This window comes from Lactuca saligna, chromosome 4, assembly GCF_052625555.1.
Source record: "Lactuca saligna cultivar CGN05327 chromosome 4, ASM5262555v1, whole genome shotgun sequence".
Taxonomy (NCBI): Eukaryota; Viridiplantae; Streptophyta; class Magnoliopsida; order Asterales; family Asteraceae; genus Lactuca; species Lactuca saligna.
Window position 1 is genome coordinate 90,234,429 of NC_136420.1, and position 20,062 is coordinate 90,254,490.

General features: G+C 41.7%; 1 protein-coding gene across 1 annotated transcript; it reads left to right on the forward strand.

Moving 5' to 3' along the window:
* The first annotated feature begins 15,710 nt into the window (after positions 1-15,710).
* Positions 15,711-18,700, forward strand: LOC145042362 (uncharacterized). Its single transcript, XM_078990758.1, has 3 exons — positions 15,711-16,606; positions 17,157-17,234; positions 17,350-18,700. The coding sequence occupies exons 1-3, from the start codon at positions 15,887-15,889 to the stop codon at positions 18,445-18,447; spliced, it is 1,896 nt and encodes a 631-aa protein (XP_078846884.1). The 5' UTR covers positions 15,711-15,886; the 3' UTR covers positions 18,448-18,700.
* The last annotated feature ends 1,362 nt before the right edge of the window (positions 18,701-20,062 follow it).

The following is a 20,062-nucleotide window of genomic DNA, read 5'->3' on the forward strand; positions in this document are numbered from 1 at the left end:
AACAAATAATAACACATAAACATTTCATAACTAACACATACAACTGGTTCTGTCCTAAGGCCTCGCCTATCCTGGGCCTCGCCCATGTCCTGCTACTGATGAGTCATGGGACCCCGTCCACGCTTCTAATGGTAGTGAGGTACGGGCCTAGCCCACTCTCACTCCCGTTCTAGTTTGGGCCTCGCCCCTATTCTGCTACTAATGAGATATGGAACCCCATCCACACTCTGCTATTGGTGAGATACGGGACCTCGCCCACACTCACCTCCCTACCAGGCACATACATGTATCACACAGACAACAAGTATAAACTATCATATAAACAATTCCTTGGGCACCCGCCCACTATTGCTGGACCTCGTCCTGCAAATAATACTAGCATACTGTGCCTAGGGCTAACCCCCGGGTCTTCTACTCATAACTACATGGGCCGGTATTATGGCCTTAGACCCATTCACACAAAGGGAAACTCACTTGCACTGGTTGAACTTGCTGGTGATCTCACTAGTTGCTGCCTGACAACTCACAGAACTCCTGCTCCTCTTGCTCCCCGAACTACCAATATCAATGCAACACTGAGTCTAACTGACCCCCGAAAGACAACCAAGTCCACCCTGGTCCAAAGTCAAAGCCCTGGTCAAAGTCAACCTTCCAGGTCAACCCTACTCGCCGAGTCACCCTACTGACTCGCCGAGTTCAAAATGATCAGATACCTTCCATTCGCGACTCGACTCGCCGAGTCTACCGATTTCTGAGTCCAGACCTGTCCAACTCACTGAGTCTCCATCCGACTCACTGATTCGAGTCACAACTCGAAGGGTTGGGGGGTTTCGTGACCTGACTCGCCGAGTCCAAGAACAGACTCGCCGAGTACAAGGCAATCTTCATACGACTCGACGAGTTGTTCATCCCACTCATCGAGTTTCTCCACAACTTCATGCTACTCGCTGAGTCCACTCAAAGGACTCGCCGAGTCCTTTCAATTCTCCTTACATGCAGAGGATTTTTGAGTCATGCATGGACTCCAAACTATAGATCTACCCTTCCCAAGCCTATTCCCTAAGTAAAGTTGCAATCTTTACGTGTAGAGAAGGAGATCTAGGCAAAACATGCCAAAAAATAGGGCTTAAGGCAAAAAAGACTCCATGATCCACTCAAGGGCTGATACTTTATGGAATTCTAGACCAAAACAAGCATGGATCTGAGGTAGCAACCTCAGATCTGGACCTCAAGCTCGAGATTGATTTCAAACATGGCTTAAAAGCCCCAAAACTCATAACCAAGGGAAATCTGGAGGAGAGAAACGACTTAATACCTTCAAATGCTCTGAAATGATCCTCAAACTTCGGATCCAATGCCACTCCTTGATGCTTCAAAGATTCCCACTTCTTCTTCTTCCTTTAAATCACTCAAAAATGGCCAAAAGCATGAATGAGCACAATGGGGGCTTAGGGTGCGGCGTTCTGGGTGTGAGAGACAGTAAAGGAGCTCTAGGAAGAAGAATGAGGTGATTAAATGGGCTCTAAGCCCCGGATTTAGGGTTTTCCTCGCACAGACGCTACTCGCTGAGTCGGTCACTTATTCCTCGACTCGGATCCCGCTTGGACTCGTCGAGTCCTTCCTTGGACTCGCCGAGTCGACCCTTAAATTAGGGCTTTTCTTTCCTTTCTTGGCCTTTGAAACTTTGGGTGTTACAACTCTCCCCCACTTAAACTAAACTTCGTCCTCGAAGTTTACTATACTCTACTACCGGCGATCTGCCTCCAAAGCCCCACCATCCATTCTAGCACCAGCTGCCTAACTTTGCTGGCCTTCCGTTCAATCATTCAGACCAACTCCAATCCTTACAGATACTAATCGCAGGTCCATCCTGAGCCTGAACATCTTGTAACACAACTTACTCAACCGACAATCTTTTTGGTAATCTCCAAATACTGCACTGACCCCGTAGGGGTTCACCCTTTCTTTCCTTACGCGCTTTCCTTGCCTCTCCTAAGGCAATGCTCCATAACCATCTATCCCTTCTGTCGCGGTGAAGACCCTTTCCTCACCAAATCTATTACTCCCGCCACTCCTAGTACGGGTCATCGTTGCCTGTACCCACTGGGCATTCTTCCTACTATCATTCGGTGTCGAGCACCCCACGATCGACTAACTGAATTCCACCATACTCTGCATCCCCGCACTGCTACCGACTAGAAATCCTGCTATTCTTATCTCGCTTCCGAATGAACTGAGACCATCCTGGTCCCTACCAACCTATCAATATCTGGATTACCGACTCTCAACGATTACTGACCCAGCACAACCACTAGTCGCTCCCAGCGACATTCGAAGATACTTCTACCACCTATACTGCTCAATCTATTCTACCATGCTGGCACTACAATTTCCTGGGATCCCCGATCCCCTTGCCTAGATGCTAAGATCCTTACCATGTCCCACCTGTGCTGCTAAAACTCACGGGCCTTGCCCACGGGTCTCACCCAACCATACTACCGAGCCACCCTACTCTCAGGTCTCACCTATACTGCTATCCTCATACGGGCCTCACCTACGGGTCTCACCCGACTATATCCTAGAGCGGCCTCTTCCAAGGTCTCATCTCTCAATGGCTATACAGGCAACTCCATACCATTCTCATCTATTCCCTATTCCCGATCCCTATCTGAATGCTAGGAGATAAGGGCCTTGCCCCGACTCCGCCAACGAAGCTACTACAAAATGCTACGGCTGCCCCGTAGTCTGAAAACACCTCCACCACTAACTGCTAGTGAATGCTACGGCCGCCCCGCAGTCTTACATCACTTTCCACCACTGACTGCTAACACGAAAACATCTCCTGCTATTTGACCTCAAGATCTCCATTCCAACTTACACGAGCTTTACATGCGGCCCTTTAACCTGAATCCGAACCACATACCCACCATTACCCTTTATACGCACACACTGATGGGAAGTTCTCAAACTCCCAACCCTGAACTACTCGATTCGTCAAACGCTGAACTACCTTCTTTCCTTCTTAGAATCATATACCCGATCTGGATTTGCCTGCCCTTACCCTTATACACTCGGAGGATTCTCCCCCACTTTGATCCTGCTTACACCTCGATGATCAATGAGAATAAATCCCAATCCTTGCTACCATAATCAATCCGCTGAGGAATCCCAAGCTTACCATAGCTAAGGATCTAACCTGTCCTTTCTAAAACTTATACGGCTCCGAACTAGCAAGACATACCGATTCCTTCCAAGGCATGCTACAGATACTGCACCCTAAGTAACCTTCTTCGATACAACCCATCCCTTAATTACTAACCAATAACCAAGGTATGCAAATGGCATATAACTCGATCACAATGAACCCGCTCGAAAATAAAATGCTCAACCGCTAATGATGCAGAACCATGTAATCATGCACAAAATAAAAGAACTGAAAACGGAAGTCGCATACCTGCAATGTCCGGCGCTGCTCGCATCTCCAGAGTAGCCATCTGAAAAGCCCGGCCTCCTACCGCAGGCGCCTCCGCACGGCCCTGACGACCGTCTGTGATCCTCAAAGTTGCAGGGGCAGGTGCCATCACCCGTCCTGCTGAAAGCAAACTGGGGCACTGGGCCTTCTTGTGGCCCCGCTGATTGCAGTGAAACCATATCAAGTCTGATCCCTGAGTGATGGTAGCAGTACAATCTCTGCTAAAATGACCAGTCTGACCGCACCTGAAGCAGCCAGACTCACCACCACTACCACTCCTGCACGCGCCCCCGTGCGTCCTGCCACACCTTCCGCATCGATTGCGGTCCTGATAATCCCTCGATCTCGACTCTGATCCCTTGGGCCTTTTGCTCGAACTTGCGGCTACCTGAACCTCATCCGACTTCCTCTTCCGGATCTGCTCCAAATCAATTTCCCTCTCCCTGGCCCGAGAAATCATATCTTCCAGCGTCTTACAACCGGACCTGCTCACGAACTCCCTGATGTCATCCCTCAGCATCTCGTGATATCGTGCCTTCTTCATATCCTCATCCGTGACATACTGCGGAACAAGAAGGGCTCTCTCCCTGAACTTGGCGGTGATCTCCGCCACAGTCTCAGTAGTCTGCGTCAAATCCTGAAACTCCCGGGCCAACTGCTGCACCTCAATAATCGGCGAAAACTCCGCTCTAAACCTCGCTGAGAAATCACTCCAAGTCATCACGTCCAACGCGGCATCATCACCCAAAGCGTGACCAATCTCCTCCCACCAATCCCTCGCTCTGTCCTTCAGAAGACATGAAGCGAGTCTGACCTTGTCCTCCTCAGGACACCGGCTCGTACGGAATGCGTTGGCAACATCGGCCAACCATCTGCTGCTAGCGATGGGGTCCCTATCCCCATGATAATCTGGTGCCCCGCGAGCCCTGAACTCCCGAAATGTCAAGGTACGCGCTCCCAACAAAGCCATCATCTCAGTACGGAAGGCTCCCAGCCTCTCATCCAAAATCTCCAATATACCCTCCTTGACCGTGCCAAAGATCATAGGAGTCTGAGCTAGAATACTGCGCGTAACCTCCGCTGATATCAACTCTCTCATCCGCTCCTCGAGCTGCTCGGCCCCTAAACCCGAGCCTAATCCCTCTCCAGCGCCTAATCCGCCCGCTGGTCCCTCTTGCAATGTCACCATACTAAAACATATAACATAACCACTATCAGAATACTCCTCACTGCTGCGAGACCAAACATACTCACTACCAGGTTCCCGGTCTTGTCTTGGCCTTTCCCGAATCGAGTACGGATCCTCTGCTTTCAGTAGTACGGGCCCATACTACCTTCCACATCTATCCGTACTTTCCTCAGGAACTGCTTTGACTCCACCAGGTCCCTTTTCTACTTCTACTGCTCCTAGCACTACCTAATCCTAGGCTTACCCTAGGGAAACCTTTGACTCAACTCAAACCAGTCCTCAGCTGCTGAAATCCTCCTCGCAATGCCAATTAGCCATCACCTGGATACCATCACATGTGACGAGGCTCAGATAATCCTTCAAGTAAAAGACTCGTTCCTACAACGGTTGGACTCAAACAAGAGCTGCGCAATAGGACCAAATCCAACACTCTGAGATTATTCAACCCTGATCACATGTGACGTGACGTATCCACCTAATGGCTAACTCCCATCACTTAGAATCCCACAATGCACAAAGCAAGTGGCATTCAGACAAGGGAAAATCTAACCATAACATACTCAAGCAATCATATCCACATAGCAAGAATCTGAACTAGCATGCAACACAACTCATAAACTCAGGCATAACCTAATCAGGCTATCCTACTACTGACTATTCAACACTATCATGCAGATCAAAAGCACATATAACAGGCACATAAGGCATCCTCCCTAGATCCTTAGTCCTAATCTAGCATGTTGTTCTATTAACTGATAATCAAAACATAAACTTGTATGGGTATTTTGGGGTACTTACTTGAGCTCGGTTGATTGCATGCACCACACCTCTTTTCTCTTTTCAAAGTTTTTATCTTTCCGAATTCTTTTTGCTTTTCTAAAACTATTTTCTTTATCAAAACTCCCTTTTTACAAAACTGTCTTTTCATTTGAAAACTTCTTTACCAATTCCTCAGTTTGAGTTCAGACACCCCCGAGGGCATGTCCGAATCCCTCAAACCAAGGCTCTGATACCAACTTGTAACGACCCAAAATTTAAGACCAAAAATTTCTTTTAATAAATCATTACTTAAAGTAAAGTCATCATTCCAAAACATATTATGAGTATAAGTTTTCAAAACACATGTTCATTATCAGAGTAAACATTCCCAGACTGTCTAATCTATGGTGTGTGCCATGCGATCACCCCGAGCTCTTCCCTCCGCTACCGGAAGTACCTGAAACCAAAACTAAAAACCGTAAGCATGAAGCTTAGTGAGTTCCCCACCCTACCACATACCATACATAACCACATACTGCACATACTGGGCCACGCCCACTATCTTGGGCCTCGCCCTACCTCGGGCCTCGCCCGCTACAACGGCCCCGCCTGGCTTCGAGCCCCGCTCGGATACAGATTTGTTTTACTTAGGCCCCGCCTGTCACAGGGCCTCGCCCGCCAACAAATAATAACACATAAACATTTCATAACTAACACATACAACTGGTTCTGTCCTAAGGCCTCGCCTATCCTGGGCCTCGCCCATGTCCTGCTACTGATGAGTCATGGGACCCCGTCCACACTCCTAATGGTAGTGAGGTACGGGCCTAGCCCACTCTCACTCCCGTTCTAGTTTGGGCCTCGCCCCTATTCTGCTACTAATGAGATATGGAACCCCATCCACACTCTACTATTGGTGAGATACTGGACCTCGCCTGCACTCACCTCCCTACCAGGCACATACATGTATCACACAGACAACAAGTATAAACTATCATATAAACAATTCCTTGGGAACCCGCCCGCTATTGCTGGACCTCGTCCTGCAAATAATACTAGCATACTGTGCCTAGGGCTAACCCCCGGGTCTTCTACTCATAACTACATGGGCCGACATTGTGGCCTTAGACCTATTCACACAAAGGGAAACTCACCTGCACTGGCTGAACTTGCTGATGATCTCACTAGTTGCTGCCTGACAACTCATGGAACTCCTGCTCCCCTTGCTCCCCGAACTACCAATATCAATGCAACACTGAGTCTAACTGACCCCCGAAAGACAACCAAGTCCACCCTGGTCCAAAGTCAAAGTCCTGGTCAAAGTCAACCTTCCAGGTCAACCCTACTCGCCAAGTCACCCTACTGACTCGCCGCGTTCAAAATGATCAGATACCTTCCATTCGCAACTCGACTCGCCGAGTCAGTCCATGAATCGCTGAGTCTACCGGTTTCTGAGTCCAGACCTGTCCAACTCACTAAGTCTCCATCCAACTCACTGATTCGAGTCACAACTCAAAGGGTTTGGGGGTTTCGCGACCTGACTCGCCGAGTCCAAGAACAGACTCGCCGAGTACAAGGAAATCTTCATACGACTCGACGAGTTGTTCATCCCACTCATCGAGTTTCTCCACAACTTCATGCTACTCGCCGAGTCCACTCAAAGGACTCACCGAGTCCTTTCAAGTCTCCTTACATGCAGAGGATTTTTGAGTCATGCATGGACTCCAAACTGTAGATCTACCCTTCCAAGCCTATTCCCTACGTAAAGTTGCAATCTTTACGTGTAGAGAAGGAGATCTAGGCAAAACATGCCAAAAACTAGGGCTTAAGGCAAAAAAGACTCCATGATCCACTCAATGGCTGATACTTTACGGAATTCTAGACCAAAACAAGCATGGATCTGAGGTAGCAACCTCAGATCTGGACCTCAAGCTCGAGATTGATTTCAAACATGGCTTAAAAGCCCCAAAACTCATAACCAAGGAAAATCTGGAGGAGAGAAACGACTTAATACCTTCAAATGCTTTGAAATGATCCTCAAACTTCGGATCCAATGCCACTCCTTGATGCTTCAAAGATTCCCACTTCTTCTTCTTCCTTTAAATCACTCAAAAATGGCCAAAAGCATGAATGAGCACAATGGGGGCTTAGGGTGCGGCGTTCTGGGTGTGAGAGACAGTAAAGGAGCACTAGGAAGAAGAATGAGGCGATTAAATAGGCTCCAAGCCCCGGATTTAGGGTTTTCCTCGCACAGACCCTACTCGCCGAGTCGCCTTGGTCGACTCGCCGAGTTAGTCACTTATTCCTCGACTCGGATCCCGCTCGGACTCGTCGAGTCCTTCCTTGGACTCGCCGAGTCGACCTTTAAATTAGGGCTTTTCTTTCCTTTCTTGGCCTTTGAAACTTTGGGTGTTACAGGACTGGAGGGTCCCGTTGAGACACATCGACCAGAGGATCGTACTATAGCCTCGAGTGGTGTATGTGTTGTATGTGGTATTTTGGGGAAGTCACTAAGCATTTATGCTTACCGTGTTATGTGATATGTGTTTCAGGTACCAGCGAGGATCGCGGGAAGGCGCCAGCATGAGTCGTACGCATTGAGGGATTTTATGTATTGAGATCTTGGGATTTGTTTTTATCGGATGATATGTGAACATTGAATTTTTGGATTTCTTTATGAAAGAATTAGGTGTATAAAATGAAAAAAAAAATTGTTTTGAAAATTTACGTCGTTACAAGTTGGTATTAGAGCCTTGCTTTGAGGGATTCGGATGCACCTTCGGGCGTATCTGAACTCAAACTGAGGATTTGAGAAAATTTTCACAATAAAACAATTTTTCTAAAAGAGTAAAAGGTTTTGAAACAAGTAGAACAGAGCAGTGTGTACGATTAGCCAACGCTCGAACGATAATTTCCCAAAATACCCTTACATTATGTGTTATGAGATATGATATGATATGTTATGCATTCTAGAGTAGGCTAGGTATTCATATAAGGACTAGAGTGGCCTGATCTGTGATGCCTTAGCCTAGGAGATTATTGTTGCTATGAGATGCTTGAGAGTGAGTAGGTAGCAATGAGGAGCTTACGAGAGGTCTGTTGGAGAGTTGCCTAAGCATAGCGAGATTAGAGTACTTGTGATGTGGGACCCTAGGAGGAGGACTGGGGTGAATACTAATTTGGTGTGGACGGTAGTATAGGGCCCGTACTACTGAAGACACCAGATCATTGCGCAGTCCAACTAAGAATCCTTAGGGTACTTAGGAGCAAGTAGGGTTGATTTTCAAATTCGAGAAACTAAGTTTTTGTCACGAACTCAAAATCACATATATCATGACAAGAAATTTTCAAATTCGAAAAATTCATCATTTTTTAGCAAACCTCATTTTAATAATCAAACACGGTCTTTCACTAATGGTTTTTCAAAATCATTTCCATCTAAAACCAAATCATTCTCAATGAAGAAGTCTCAACAATGTTTTGAGTCGAAGGTTGAAACACAAAAGGTTGATATAGTTTACACAAAAAGAAATGTAAAATTTGCACCACAACAACCAAATTTTCCCAATCCCCCAGCACAACAAGCCTTTAAAGTTTCATTTACCAAGGGAAGATCATGTGTCCAAAATATCGATCATTGGCTTGAAGGCTAAGGAAAGTGTTATCAAACAGGACAATACTCTCTACAACAAATCAAAAATGCTTATGAAGAGTATTTGAACGAAATGTCGAATGTTAGTTCATCATCGAAATACTCGATATCTTCAGTTAAGGCATGGTGTCCTGTTTCGAAAGAAAATGCAACAAAGTCACAATCTGAGAAGAGCAGACTAACTAAACCACAAACTAGCGGATAGAATGAGCGGACTATCTAAACCTTGCAGGGTATGCTTAAGGTGTGTGTAATTGGATTTTGGTTGGAGTTGGGATACGTATTTTCCATTAGCAGAATTTTTGTATTACAATATTTATCATGCCAGCATTGATCAACCTCCTTTTGAGATGCTCTATAGGAGGAAATACATGACCTCGATATGTTGGGGTGAGGTCGGTCAGCGAATCATCGGGGGTACCGAAGTGGTACTCAAGACTACCTAATTAATTCACCATGTTCGAAGTAGACTCCAAACAGTGCAAAGTTAGCAGAAGAGATATGCCGACAAGCGCAGATCGGATCTAGAGTTCCAGGTTGGGGATATGGTTCTCCTGAAGGTTTCTTATCGCAGTTGGGCCCCGGTTACACCGGTCATTTCAAGTTTTTGGCCCAGTTGGTCTAGGTTTCTTATCGCTTGGATCTTCCTGAGGAGCTTAGTCAAATCCATAGCACGTTTCACGTCTCTCAGTTGAGTAAATATTTAGTGGATGATTCCACGGTGGTTCCATTGGAGGATATCCAAGTGGATGATCGCCTGAATTATATCGAGAAACCGATGACGATTTTTAACAGAAAGACAAAAACCTTGAGGAACAAGGTTGTTGAGTTGGTGAAAGTTCAGTGGAAGCGCTACAAGGGTTTAGAATGGATGTGGGAGCTGAAGGATGAGAGAAGCACTACCCAGAGTTATTTAGGGCAGCGGACTTCGAAGATGAAGTCTGATTTAAGTGGGAGAGAATTATAACATTTGAGTTATTTGCATGTTTCTTTTAACCACTTATTGTAAAATCCCTCTCATTTTAGTCCCTAGCTAGTATGCGGGGCATACTCTATGATTACGCTTAGCGTACTAGCCTATTATTGGATCACAGATGCACCTACGTATGCGAGGCGTACATGGGAGTACGCAGTGAGTACGAAATGAAGGGGAAACCCCTAATTTTTAGGGTTTGTTCCCTATTTAAACAAGTTAAGACACCCTTAGACCTCCTAATGACCAGTCTCCATCTCTCTATACCCTAAAATCGAAACCCTAAGTGCCTTTGGTGATTTTTGAGCTTGGAAGTGATTTTTGGTGGTGTTTTTCGTGAAGTATAAGAAGAAGAAGACTTGAAGGTTTCTTGGGAGTAGCTTGAGATTATAGATCCAGATTCATCTTCATCTTACTAATCCATTTGAGGTAAAAAGCTCTCATCTTGATGCTAGATCCAACTTAGGATGTTACTTTGCATTTGTGGGTCTTTTAAGCCACATTTTAGATTATGGTCTACTCCAAAAGCCATGGATGTTAGATCTTAGCCCCTTTTAAGGTCCCTTGTTCATAAAAATGCAATCTTTATGAGTTATTCTGGTCCATGCATGTGTTAGGATCCTTAATATGGTTCTTTTTTAGTTTTGGGTTCCATTAAGTCATGCATGGAAGTAAAGTTCCCAACTTTACATGTTAAGTCACCATTTAGGATCAGATATGAGAGTTTGGCTTGATGGCTTAATCGATTAAGTGCTTAATGGGTTGGATTGGTTGTCTACAAAGTATACGGGGCGTACTCAGCTTGTACGTTGCGTGTATTGGCCCCAAAAGGAGTACACTAAGCATAAATCTGAGTACACCCAGCGTACTCAGTTGTTTGACTTTTAGGTTGACTTTCACAAATTTAAGCCATATTTTGGACTTTTAGGGTTTGGGCCTTGTTGGGCCATTGGACTTCTAACTTTGGGCCTCTGATAAGTTATAGGCTTTGTTGGAATTAGGCCCATGATAGGTTTTACGCCCAATTAGGAAGTTGGTCCATATTGGGCTTTGGGATGTTATTTAGGAATATGGGTTTTTTAAGCAAATGGGTGGGGCCTTGGCTTTGGGCCAAGTAAGAAAGTGGTAAAATGGTCTTTTATCATTGATGTTGGACAAGTAAACTAGATTCTTGATTATGGTTCAAGATCCAATCGTTAATTGGATATTATTTGATGGTGTTAGCGCGAATATTTTCCGGATCAACAAACCGAGGTTTTATATGAGAGACTCAACAACTTGAGGTGAGTTTCCTCACTGTGTTTGGCGGGTCGAAGGCACTAATGCCGACCCATGGTTTATTATGATTAGGATGCTAGTTGTCTGTGTGACTCTACATGTGTGTTATTTATCTTTGTGATTCTTGCATGTGTTTATATGTTTGTATGTATACTGGGAGGGGCCCGATACCCGGCGGGGCCTGATGATTATATTGTTTGTTATTTATCTTTGTGATTCTTGCATCTGTTTATGTGTTGTATGTATATTGGATGGGGCCCAATGCCAGGCGGGGCCTGATGACTAACATATATATTCCGTGAGGGGCCCATTATATGTTTGATATGTATGGTATTTGGCATTTTGGGGAACTCACTAAGCTTTATGCTTACGATTTTCAGTTTATGTTTCAGGTACTTCTGGTTCGAAGGGGAAGAGTTAGGGGATGATTGCAATGCACACATCACATTGTTCCGCATTTTATATGACTCTAATTGTACTTGGATGTTTATTGATACACTTTGGTTTCACTACAATTTTATGATATTGTTTTGGATAATGGTTTTATTAATATAAAAATCGAAATTTTTGGTCATAATTTTTGGGACGTTACAAAATCTCTCTAAATTTTAGGATCTTACAATGTGGCTTTGGTTTGATTGTTCGACAACCTTAGTCTTATCCAAAAATTACAAGAAGGTTTGTTGAAGCACTCTTTTTGCATAATTTGATATGGAAATTCCCTCAGATTGTTGATATGTACAATTACATAACTGTTTACAGGTGGGAAGATCAAAGAAAAAGAAAGAAAGGGACGTTGATGAGCCAAGTCAAAATACCAACACATAAACCTCCACTTCTTTTTAGAAGTCTCGATTGGAGAAAAAAGGAAGAAAAGAGAAACATATAGAAAATAAAAGTGGGAGCGGATTACATAAATGAATGTCATAAGCTATTTGAAAGGACCAAATTACCCGAAAACAACGTTTTTATAAAATAACATTTTTAACATCTTGGTGTACACTGGTACACTGGAGCATAAGAACCTATCACTAGGGATCGTACTCGCCACAAGTATAGGACCCAAGCCAAGTGCTATTACCTCTAACCTACAAAACATCATAAAAAAATCCGTAAGCCAAATGTCTTAGTGAGTAACAACTACAATAATGCAAATCAGATAATCATACAAATAGCATACATATATCTAGCAATTCACCAACAGTTATATTCACAAATCTCCCTTAGGAGATCTAACAAATATCTCTTTAAATTCCTAGGCAACCTTGAACTGTTGCTTAATAACTACCACAAAGATCACTGTTTTAGCCCATGACACATCAACAAATAATAATAGTGTCTTCCCGTGACACATCAACGAGTAAAAACAGTGTCAACTCGCGACATATCAACGAATAACATTGTGCCAACCCGTGACACATCAACGGATAACAACAATGCCAGCCTATGACACATCAACGAATAACACTATGTTAACCTGTGACACATCAATATCACCTTTGTCTCATATAATTCACCTACATAAATAACATATTATCCTATGGTACATGTATATCTCTATAACACCACAATCAATAATATGATATTCGATCATTTACACTACACATAATTCACATATTGTAACACATAATTATCACAAATAATGAATTTTAGAGTAGTGTTACTCACCTGGTTAATTGGAAGACACATCAACTTTGGTCCTTGACCTACCCTGCTTTTCCAGATCGTCACAAGCCAATACCTAACCAATAATTATTTAGTTCCCCGGAGCCCTTCACAATTCACTACTCAATATACTATGTGACTATTTGTCACAAACTCATTACACTCGATAATACAACCACGATAGGCTTAACCCGTAAGATGTTAGCTAAATCTGCCATATCGGGAACAACTCCCGACAACTATCACATATAATAATTACACAACAACAAGGTAAAAGATACCTCCACGATCTCATAGCCCAGCCTCTTATCTCTCGTACATCGGTATAACTCCTCCTGCATAAACTCAAGAGAATGATTTCTGAGCAGTATCTCCGATCGAATATGCCAAAAATCCCCCAAATGACACAAAAAATCACATATTTATAACCTAGGGTGCGTAACTTCTCGACCATATAAGTGTCACGTTGTAATGATCAATTGAACACCAATTTTGCCACGTGTCGTACTCTCCAACCATGTGTCTCGATGACTCGTTATATATGATGTCGTGATGATCTATTGGTCATGTCGTGATGGTCAAAGATTGACCCTTGCCTAGACTTTTGTTGACTTTCTCCGAATAGCAACCTACTTTCATCTCAACTTCAAATAACCGTAACTTTCTCATACGAACTCCGTTTTCAACAAAATTTATATCCACGGAATCCTTATCACATGAACTACAACATTCCACAACTATCTTTTGTTAAATAAGATTTCTCAAAATAAATCAACTCACGAGTTTATCTCATATGTTCATCTTACAACGATTTATATCTCTTAGGGTGGTGCTTGTTAAGAAAATAGGTATTACAGGAACTCACTAAGCTTTGTCTTATAATTTTTGATTTAAATATTTTAGGTACTTCTAAGGATCGAGGAAAGGTGAATGTATGACTGTACACATCATCAAGTAATCTTCATGGTTTTGAGAGATGTTATGTTTTGATACTCTAATTTTGTTTATGATATGTTGTGAAGCGGTGATTTTGAGGGTTCTTGGTTTTATGGAAACAACTTTTATCTCTTTTAAAATTATTTTTTTTACTATGGGTTTGGGACTTTACACAATAAATTAAGCATCCTATACTACCTATTTCATTACACTTCAATCTAATGCATCAATTCATCAATCACATTAGTTAGGGTTTCAAACCTAAACTCTCAATCGATGGATTTCAATATGGAAATCACTTCCATAGCTTGATTAAAGCTTTCCTACACCTCAATAACATTATAATCAAGTTATAGGTTGATCAATCCAACCATTCTAACCAAACTAACACATTTACCATTAAAGCTAAAAGCTTGATCAAATGGAGAAATCTTTGCCTTAATATGGAGAGGATGATAATCCTAGTACCACCTTCTTTATCTTCTCTTGGCATGTCTTTGGCATCAAAATTGACATCTTCAAGCTCCCCAACCGATTCCCAAAGAAAATGATCAGAAATGAGCTCTTTAACAGGTTATAACATGTGTTCTGACCTCGTAACCATGCCATAATATTCTAATTATCGTGTCGTGGTGCGTGTAAGTTGGTTGTGGTCAGCCTCTAACAGAACCACGATGCCTTTACCATAAAGCCACCTACTTTCTCCACCACGTCACGATACCCTATAATATCACGCCAATGGAAAGTACATTGCCTTCCATTTATAACGTGACTCTATTCTGAATCACCGTTCATATCACTGCGTCGTGTCAAGCTCTTCCCTATGTCACAATGGCTGCTTATCAGCAACTCCCTCACCTTTGGGGACAACTTTTCTTGTAACTTCCAACCCTCATACTTCTTCATCTTAAACCTGTCTTTATGGTTTTTATATCCACACAGATGTGGGGATGAGTTCTCAAAATCTATTAAGTCACTTATCACTGACTTAATATGGGTCTTAATCTATTAAGTCACAAATTTGGCCCCCAAAACATAAAATTTCCTATTTTAACCTTGTGGCCTAAATGCATTTCTCTTGAACTTACTTATCTAATCACATATAAGTGATTTAAACTCATCTTGGCCAATTTCATGAAGTCATAACTTCATAAACTTACAAAATTCTCATAAATGACTCTTTTGCTCTTTTGGTTAATATTTGACTAAAAGTCAAATCCCTCTAAATTTTGGGTTCTTACAATATGGCTTTGATCTGATTATTCGACAACCTTAGTCTTATCCAAAATTACAAGAAGGCTTGTCGAAGTACTCTTTTTGCATAATTTGATATGGAAATTCACTCAAATTGTTGATGTGTACAATTACATAACTGTTGACACGTGGGAAGACCAAGACAAAATACTAACACACAAAGCTCAACTTTTTTTTAGAAGACTCGATTGGAGAAGAAATGAAGAAAGGAGAAACATATAGAAAATAAAAGTGGGAGCCGATTACATAAATGAATGTCATGAGCTATTTGAAAGGATCAAATTACTTCTCTTCTAACGGTAAAAATGACAAGGTTATGGTAAGCAATCACATAATGAATTGAAAACATAAAGACATTGTGGTCGACATTCTCTATTGTTGTAATCAAAATGTGAAATTTCTAAACATCAATTATGAAATTTTGTATTATTATTATTATTATTATTATTATTATTATTATTATGCCTAAAGTGTTTGCATTTGTTTTCATGTGACATGGTGTCTTGTGAGGACATATTCGGAAATTCGGCCACATTCAAAAGATTACCTTTATCATTCTCCTCCTTCTTCCAAAACCTAGCCGACGCTAGGGTTTAAGACGCCCCGCATTTCTCTCTAACGCCTAAAACCCCTAAACTATTTATACCACCTGTCGCCAATTCGCCATGAAATCTTGTAACTTCAAAACCCTAAATTTATTCATCATAGATGATGGGTTATGCACGTAGCAACACCAAAATCAAAGTAGAACAGGAGCCTCTGGAAGTTTCACCGGGCCTCAAGAAATCCAACGTCTCACTTGATCAATCTTTTATAGAGTTCGAAGAATATCCCGACACTTTCTTAGACTCTCTCTTAAATTTTGACGATTGGGTTGAAGATCATCCAAATTCATCGGTGGCTCAAGCTATGAATTCAGAAGAGAAATCCAATTTGGACAAGTCTTTGGAAATTAAGGAAGAGAAAGAAGAAGAGGTTTGTGAGTCTGCGAAATTAGAGGAGTTGGGGGATTTGATTCAGGAAGGGATGGGTCGAGTTCGTTTAACTTCGGGTGTTGATGTGATTGAGGGTGCAAGTAGTGAGGTTACAGGTAGTGAGGAAACTACCAATGACGATGAGATTGGAGTGAAGAATAATGTTGAGAAAGGTGCTGATGATGTGGAAGAGTCAGAGGATTCGGATTCGGATTCGGATTCTGAGAATGATTCATCATCATCTTCATCGTCTTCTAGTAGCAGTAGTGATGATGATGATGATGATGAAGAAGAAGATAGTAGTGACGATGAAGAAGACGATGTGAAAGAGGTAAAGAAAGTGAAAGGGGAGGTGGAAATGGAAGAAGGTGAGATAAGAGATTTTGATGTTGAGGATGAAGATGAAGATGGTGATGTTGTGAAAGGGCCAATTCGTTCAAGGAATGAGGTTCAGGTAACTGATACCTGTTTGTATAAATTCGTTTTCCAATGTTATTTGCTATGCTGAAAGATAAATGTATGCATTATATTTCCTTTCATCCTGCTTGTCTACATCTAGGTCCAGCATACAAGTATTGATTTTTCTTACATCTAAATCCCTAAGTATAAAAATTAACACATTCAGCTCACCCAATAGAATAGAGCTGCTAATCCATCAAGGGCAATATGGTAATTTCAACATCCTGTTCTATTCTTTTATAGTTTTACCAAACGTTAGACAGACATTCTCTGTTGTTCAGTTCTTTCCAGTCCAGTCCACCATTGTCCTGCTACCAAACGCCACCTAACTTTCTCCATTAAGTTGTTCTTTCTTTATTAAGTCAAAAGTAAACACCCATATACACTTACCACCTTAAGTCTTTTCTCAAGTCCAACAAGTCAAAAGACAGAGCACCTTAAATAAATCATGCAAACAAAACAGCATTATATAGTCCTTTTAACATGATGATTTGTTATCGTTTTATTGAGCTATTCTTGTTTCTTATAGCTTTTTATAATTGCAGGATCTACCTCCTGTCTCTCCAGTAACTGTCACCATTCAACCCCATCATAAGACACTCCCAGTTGGAGTTGTATTATCGGTAAGCTAAAACTTCACCTTATTTAAATTAGATACACAATCTTTTATCCAATTTACTTTTTTGTTGGACTGAATGAACTGTCTGAATAAGTTAAGCAAATGTTTGGGTTTTACAGATAATGGGTGCACAAGTCGTAGTGGAAGGCGTTGAGAATCATAATCCATTAAGTGAGGGTTCAATTCTATGGATAACCGAAAGTAGATTACCATTAGGAGCAGTGGATGAAATATTTGGACCCGTAAAAAACCCGTATTACATTGTCCGATTCAACTCAGAAACGGATATCCCAACCGGGATCCAACTAGGGAGCTCAATATCTTTTGTTCCCGAGTTTGCAGATTATGTTTTGAATAACAACAATCTTTACAAAAAAGGTTACGATGCCTCCGGTGAAAACGATGAAGAATTATCCGAAGAACTCGAATTCTCCGATGATGAAAAGGAAGCCGAGTACAAGAAAATGATAAAAATGGCAAAAAGGGGATCGAGCGAACAAAAAAACGGAAATATGAAAAAGGATAAGAAGTCAAGAAACCGCGGTGGTGGTCAGCGGAATATCGTTGACCACCACCACCGGCCGGAGCCTGAGGCTCCGGCCGGTGGTCCGCCTGGTTTTTCGTCAGGCGGACCTTCCCCGGTGAATGGACCGTCGGTCTTTTCACCGGGTCAGCCTTCTGCGAGTGGGCCGTCGGGATTTTCCCAGGGCCCACACGCGGCTAACTTTACCAGACCGCCTCTTGGAGTTTGGCCGAACGGGTTCCCATCTATTCCGCCGCAAAACATGGGCTTTTTTCCGAACGGACCGTTTATGCAACCGAATTTTACGCAACAGCCCTTCCAGAATCTGGGGTTGCCGAATATGGCCCCTTTTCATCCACAGTTTAATGCTACGGGTCAAATGTTTCAGCCGAATTTTGGGCCAAATCCGGCGTTCGGGTCATGGCCCGTGGGTATGGGTCAGAATAATTTCAACCAGCCACAAGTGGGCCCACCGATGGGGTTTCCGGGCATGTTTCCTGGGCCTGTAGTACAGCAGCAAGGAGTTGGGGTGGCTAATGGGATTCAAATGGAAAATAATGGTGGTGTAAGGCCTCCTTTTGTTGCCGGAAATGGTGAAAGTTCTCAAAATCGTGGAGGAAGAAGGGGGTTTCAAAGGGGTGGTGGGCGGTTTAGAGGTGGTAGAGGTGGCAGAAATGGGCCACAGTCGAGGTGAACATTTTTGTAATTTTATGATTAGTTTTCGTATTATTCTTATCTGTGATACAAAGAGTCGGGTTACTTTTATTCTGTTTGAGTTGTTATTTTGGATGTATAATTAATGTTAGATTATACATGTGGTTTTATTGTGTTCAATATCATGTACTAATGGTAAGGTAGTAGAAACTAGAAAGGTAGGGATTAGGGAACTATCTTTCTTATATTTTTATCAAGTCGTTTTTATATTAAATCAAAAAACATTTATGTGAGTGAGTGTATTAAATTTTGAACGGGAATATATTTAAAGTTTTGAACTCACCATAACCATACCCCGAATAAACCGACTGACCTGTTTATGGTTGGAATATCTTTTGGTGATCATGTCACATCGTTGCATATTTGTCTTTTATAATTATGTTGTGTAAAGTAATAAAAAAGTACGTTATTTTCATTATAGCCTCTCACTGAATCAATTAATAACCCTAGGTAAATATGTAGCTATAGAAGTTTAGAATAAAATCATTTTTCTGGTTTTTATTAAAAAGTTAATGCTCAATATTTGGTTTTGGAAATCAAAATTAATAAAGTGTCAATGAGACGATCCATAATAATATTGAGTTGGTGAGTTTATATTACTGTTCGGACTGGAAAGTGGAAAGTCGCCGAAATATTAAAATAACTCGTGTTATCCACATCGCTTAATTTTTTTTTAACAAATACTAAAAAAAGGGGATAGCACACCAATCTTCCCCCTAACCCCAATTTGCATGACATGGATGGATGAAATTAATTTTGATTTGTGGCATTTGTTTCTAGGATATTTTGTTTGGGATATGTGTTTTCTACTATAACATTTAGGAAAGTAATTCGTATATAATATTTTTTCCCTCTAGATTCTATGTTTCTATCCAGTTTGATTTGTTTTACATTAAACATTTGATTTGCACTCTTTTCACTTGATCAATGAAATTAGGATTGATGTCATTCTTATTATTTAGAAATTTGAAATTTGTATATGTTTTATTATTTGGAGTAAGTGACAAACACTTGGTTGGTTTCAATTAAATCAAAATGAGTGTAATCAAAGATTAGATGTTTTTACACTCCCAATCATATTAGGATTATTAAACATTGTTGGTATTAATTGCTTGAACTTAAAGTCATTTAGTGATATGTATTGAACCAACTAGGTGAAGTTTTACTTACAGATCATGTTTTGAGTAAAAACACTTTTGTTAATTTGGAGATATTAGAGTTTATTAATATCTTGATTATCAATCTAGATTGAGCATAAATCATAGTCATATTATACCTTATAACTTATTACATGAACAAGAATCATAATCGGAAATGTCTTTTAAATTTTGCATTTTAATCTTTCAATTCATCTATTTTATGAAGTTGTTTCAATTCATCTGATGTGTGTGTGCAATCATGTCGGCGCCTTCCCGTGATCCTGAGAAGTACCTGTAACACATAACACATAACATGGTAAACACGAAGCTTAGTGAGTTCCTCAAAATACCACATACAACACATTAGCCACTCGAGGCTATAACTCTGTAAGACCCTCTGGTCAATGTGTCTCAGTGGGACCCTCTAGTCCCACAACTCTAATGGACCCTCCAGTT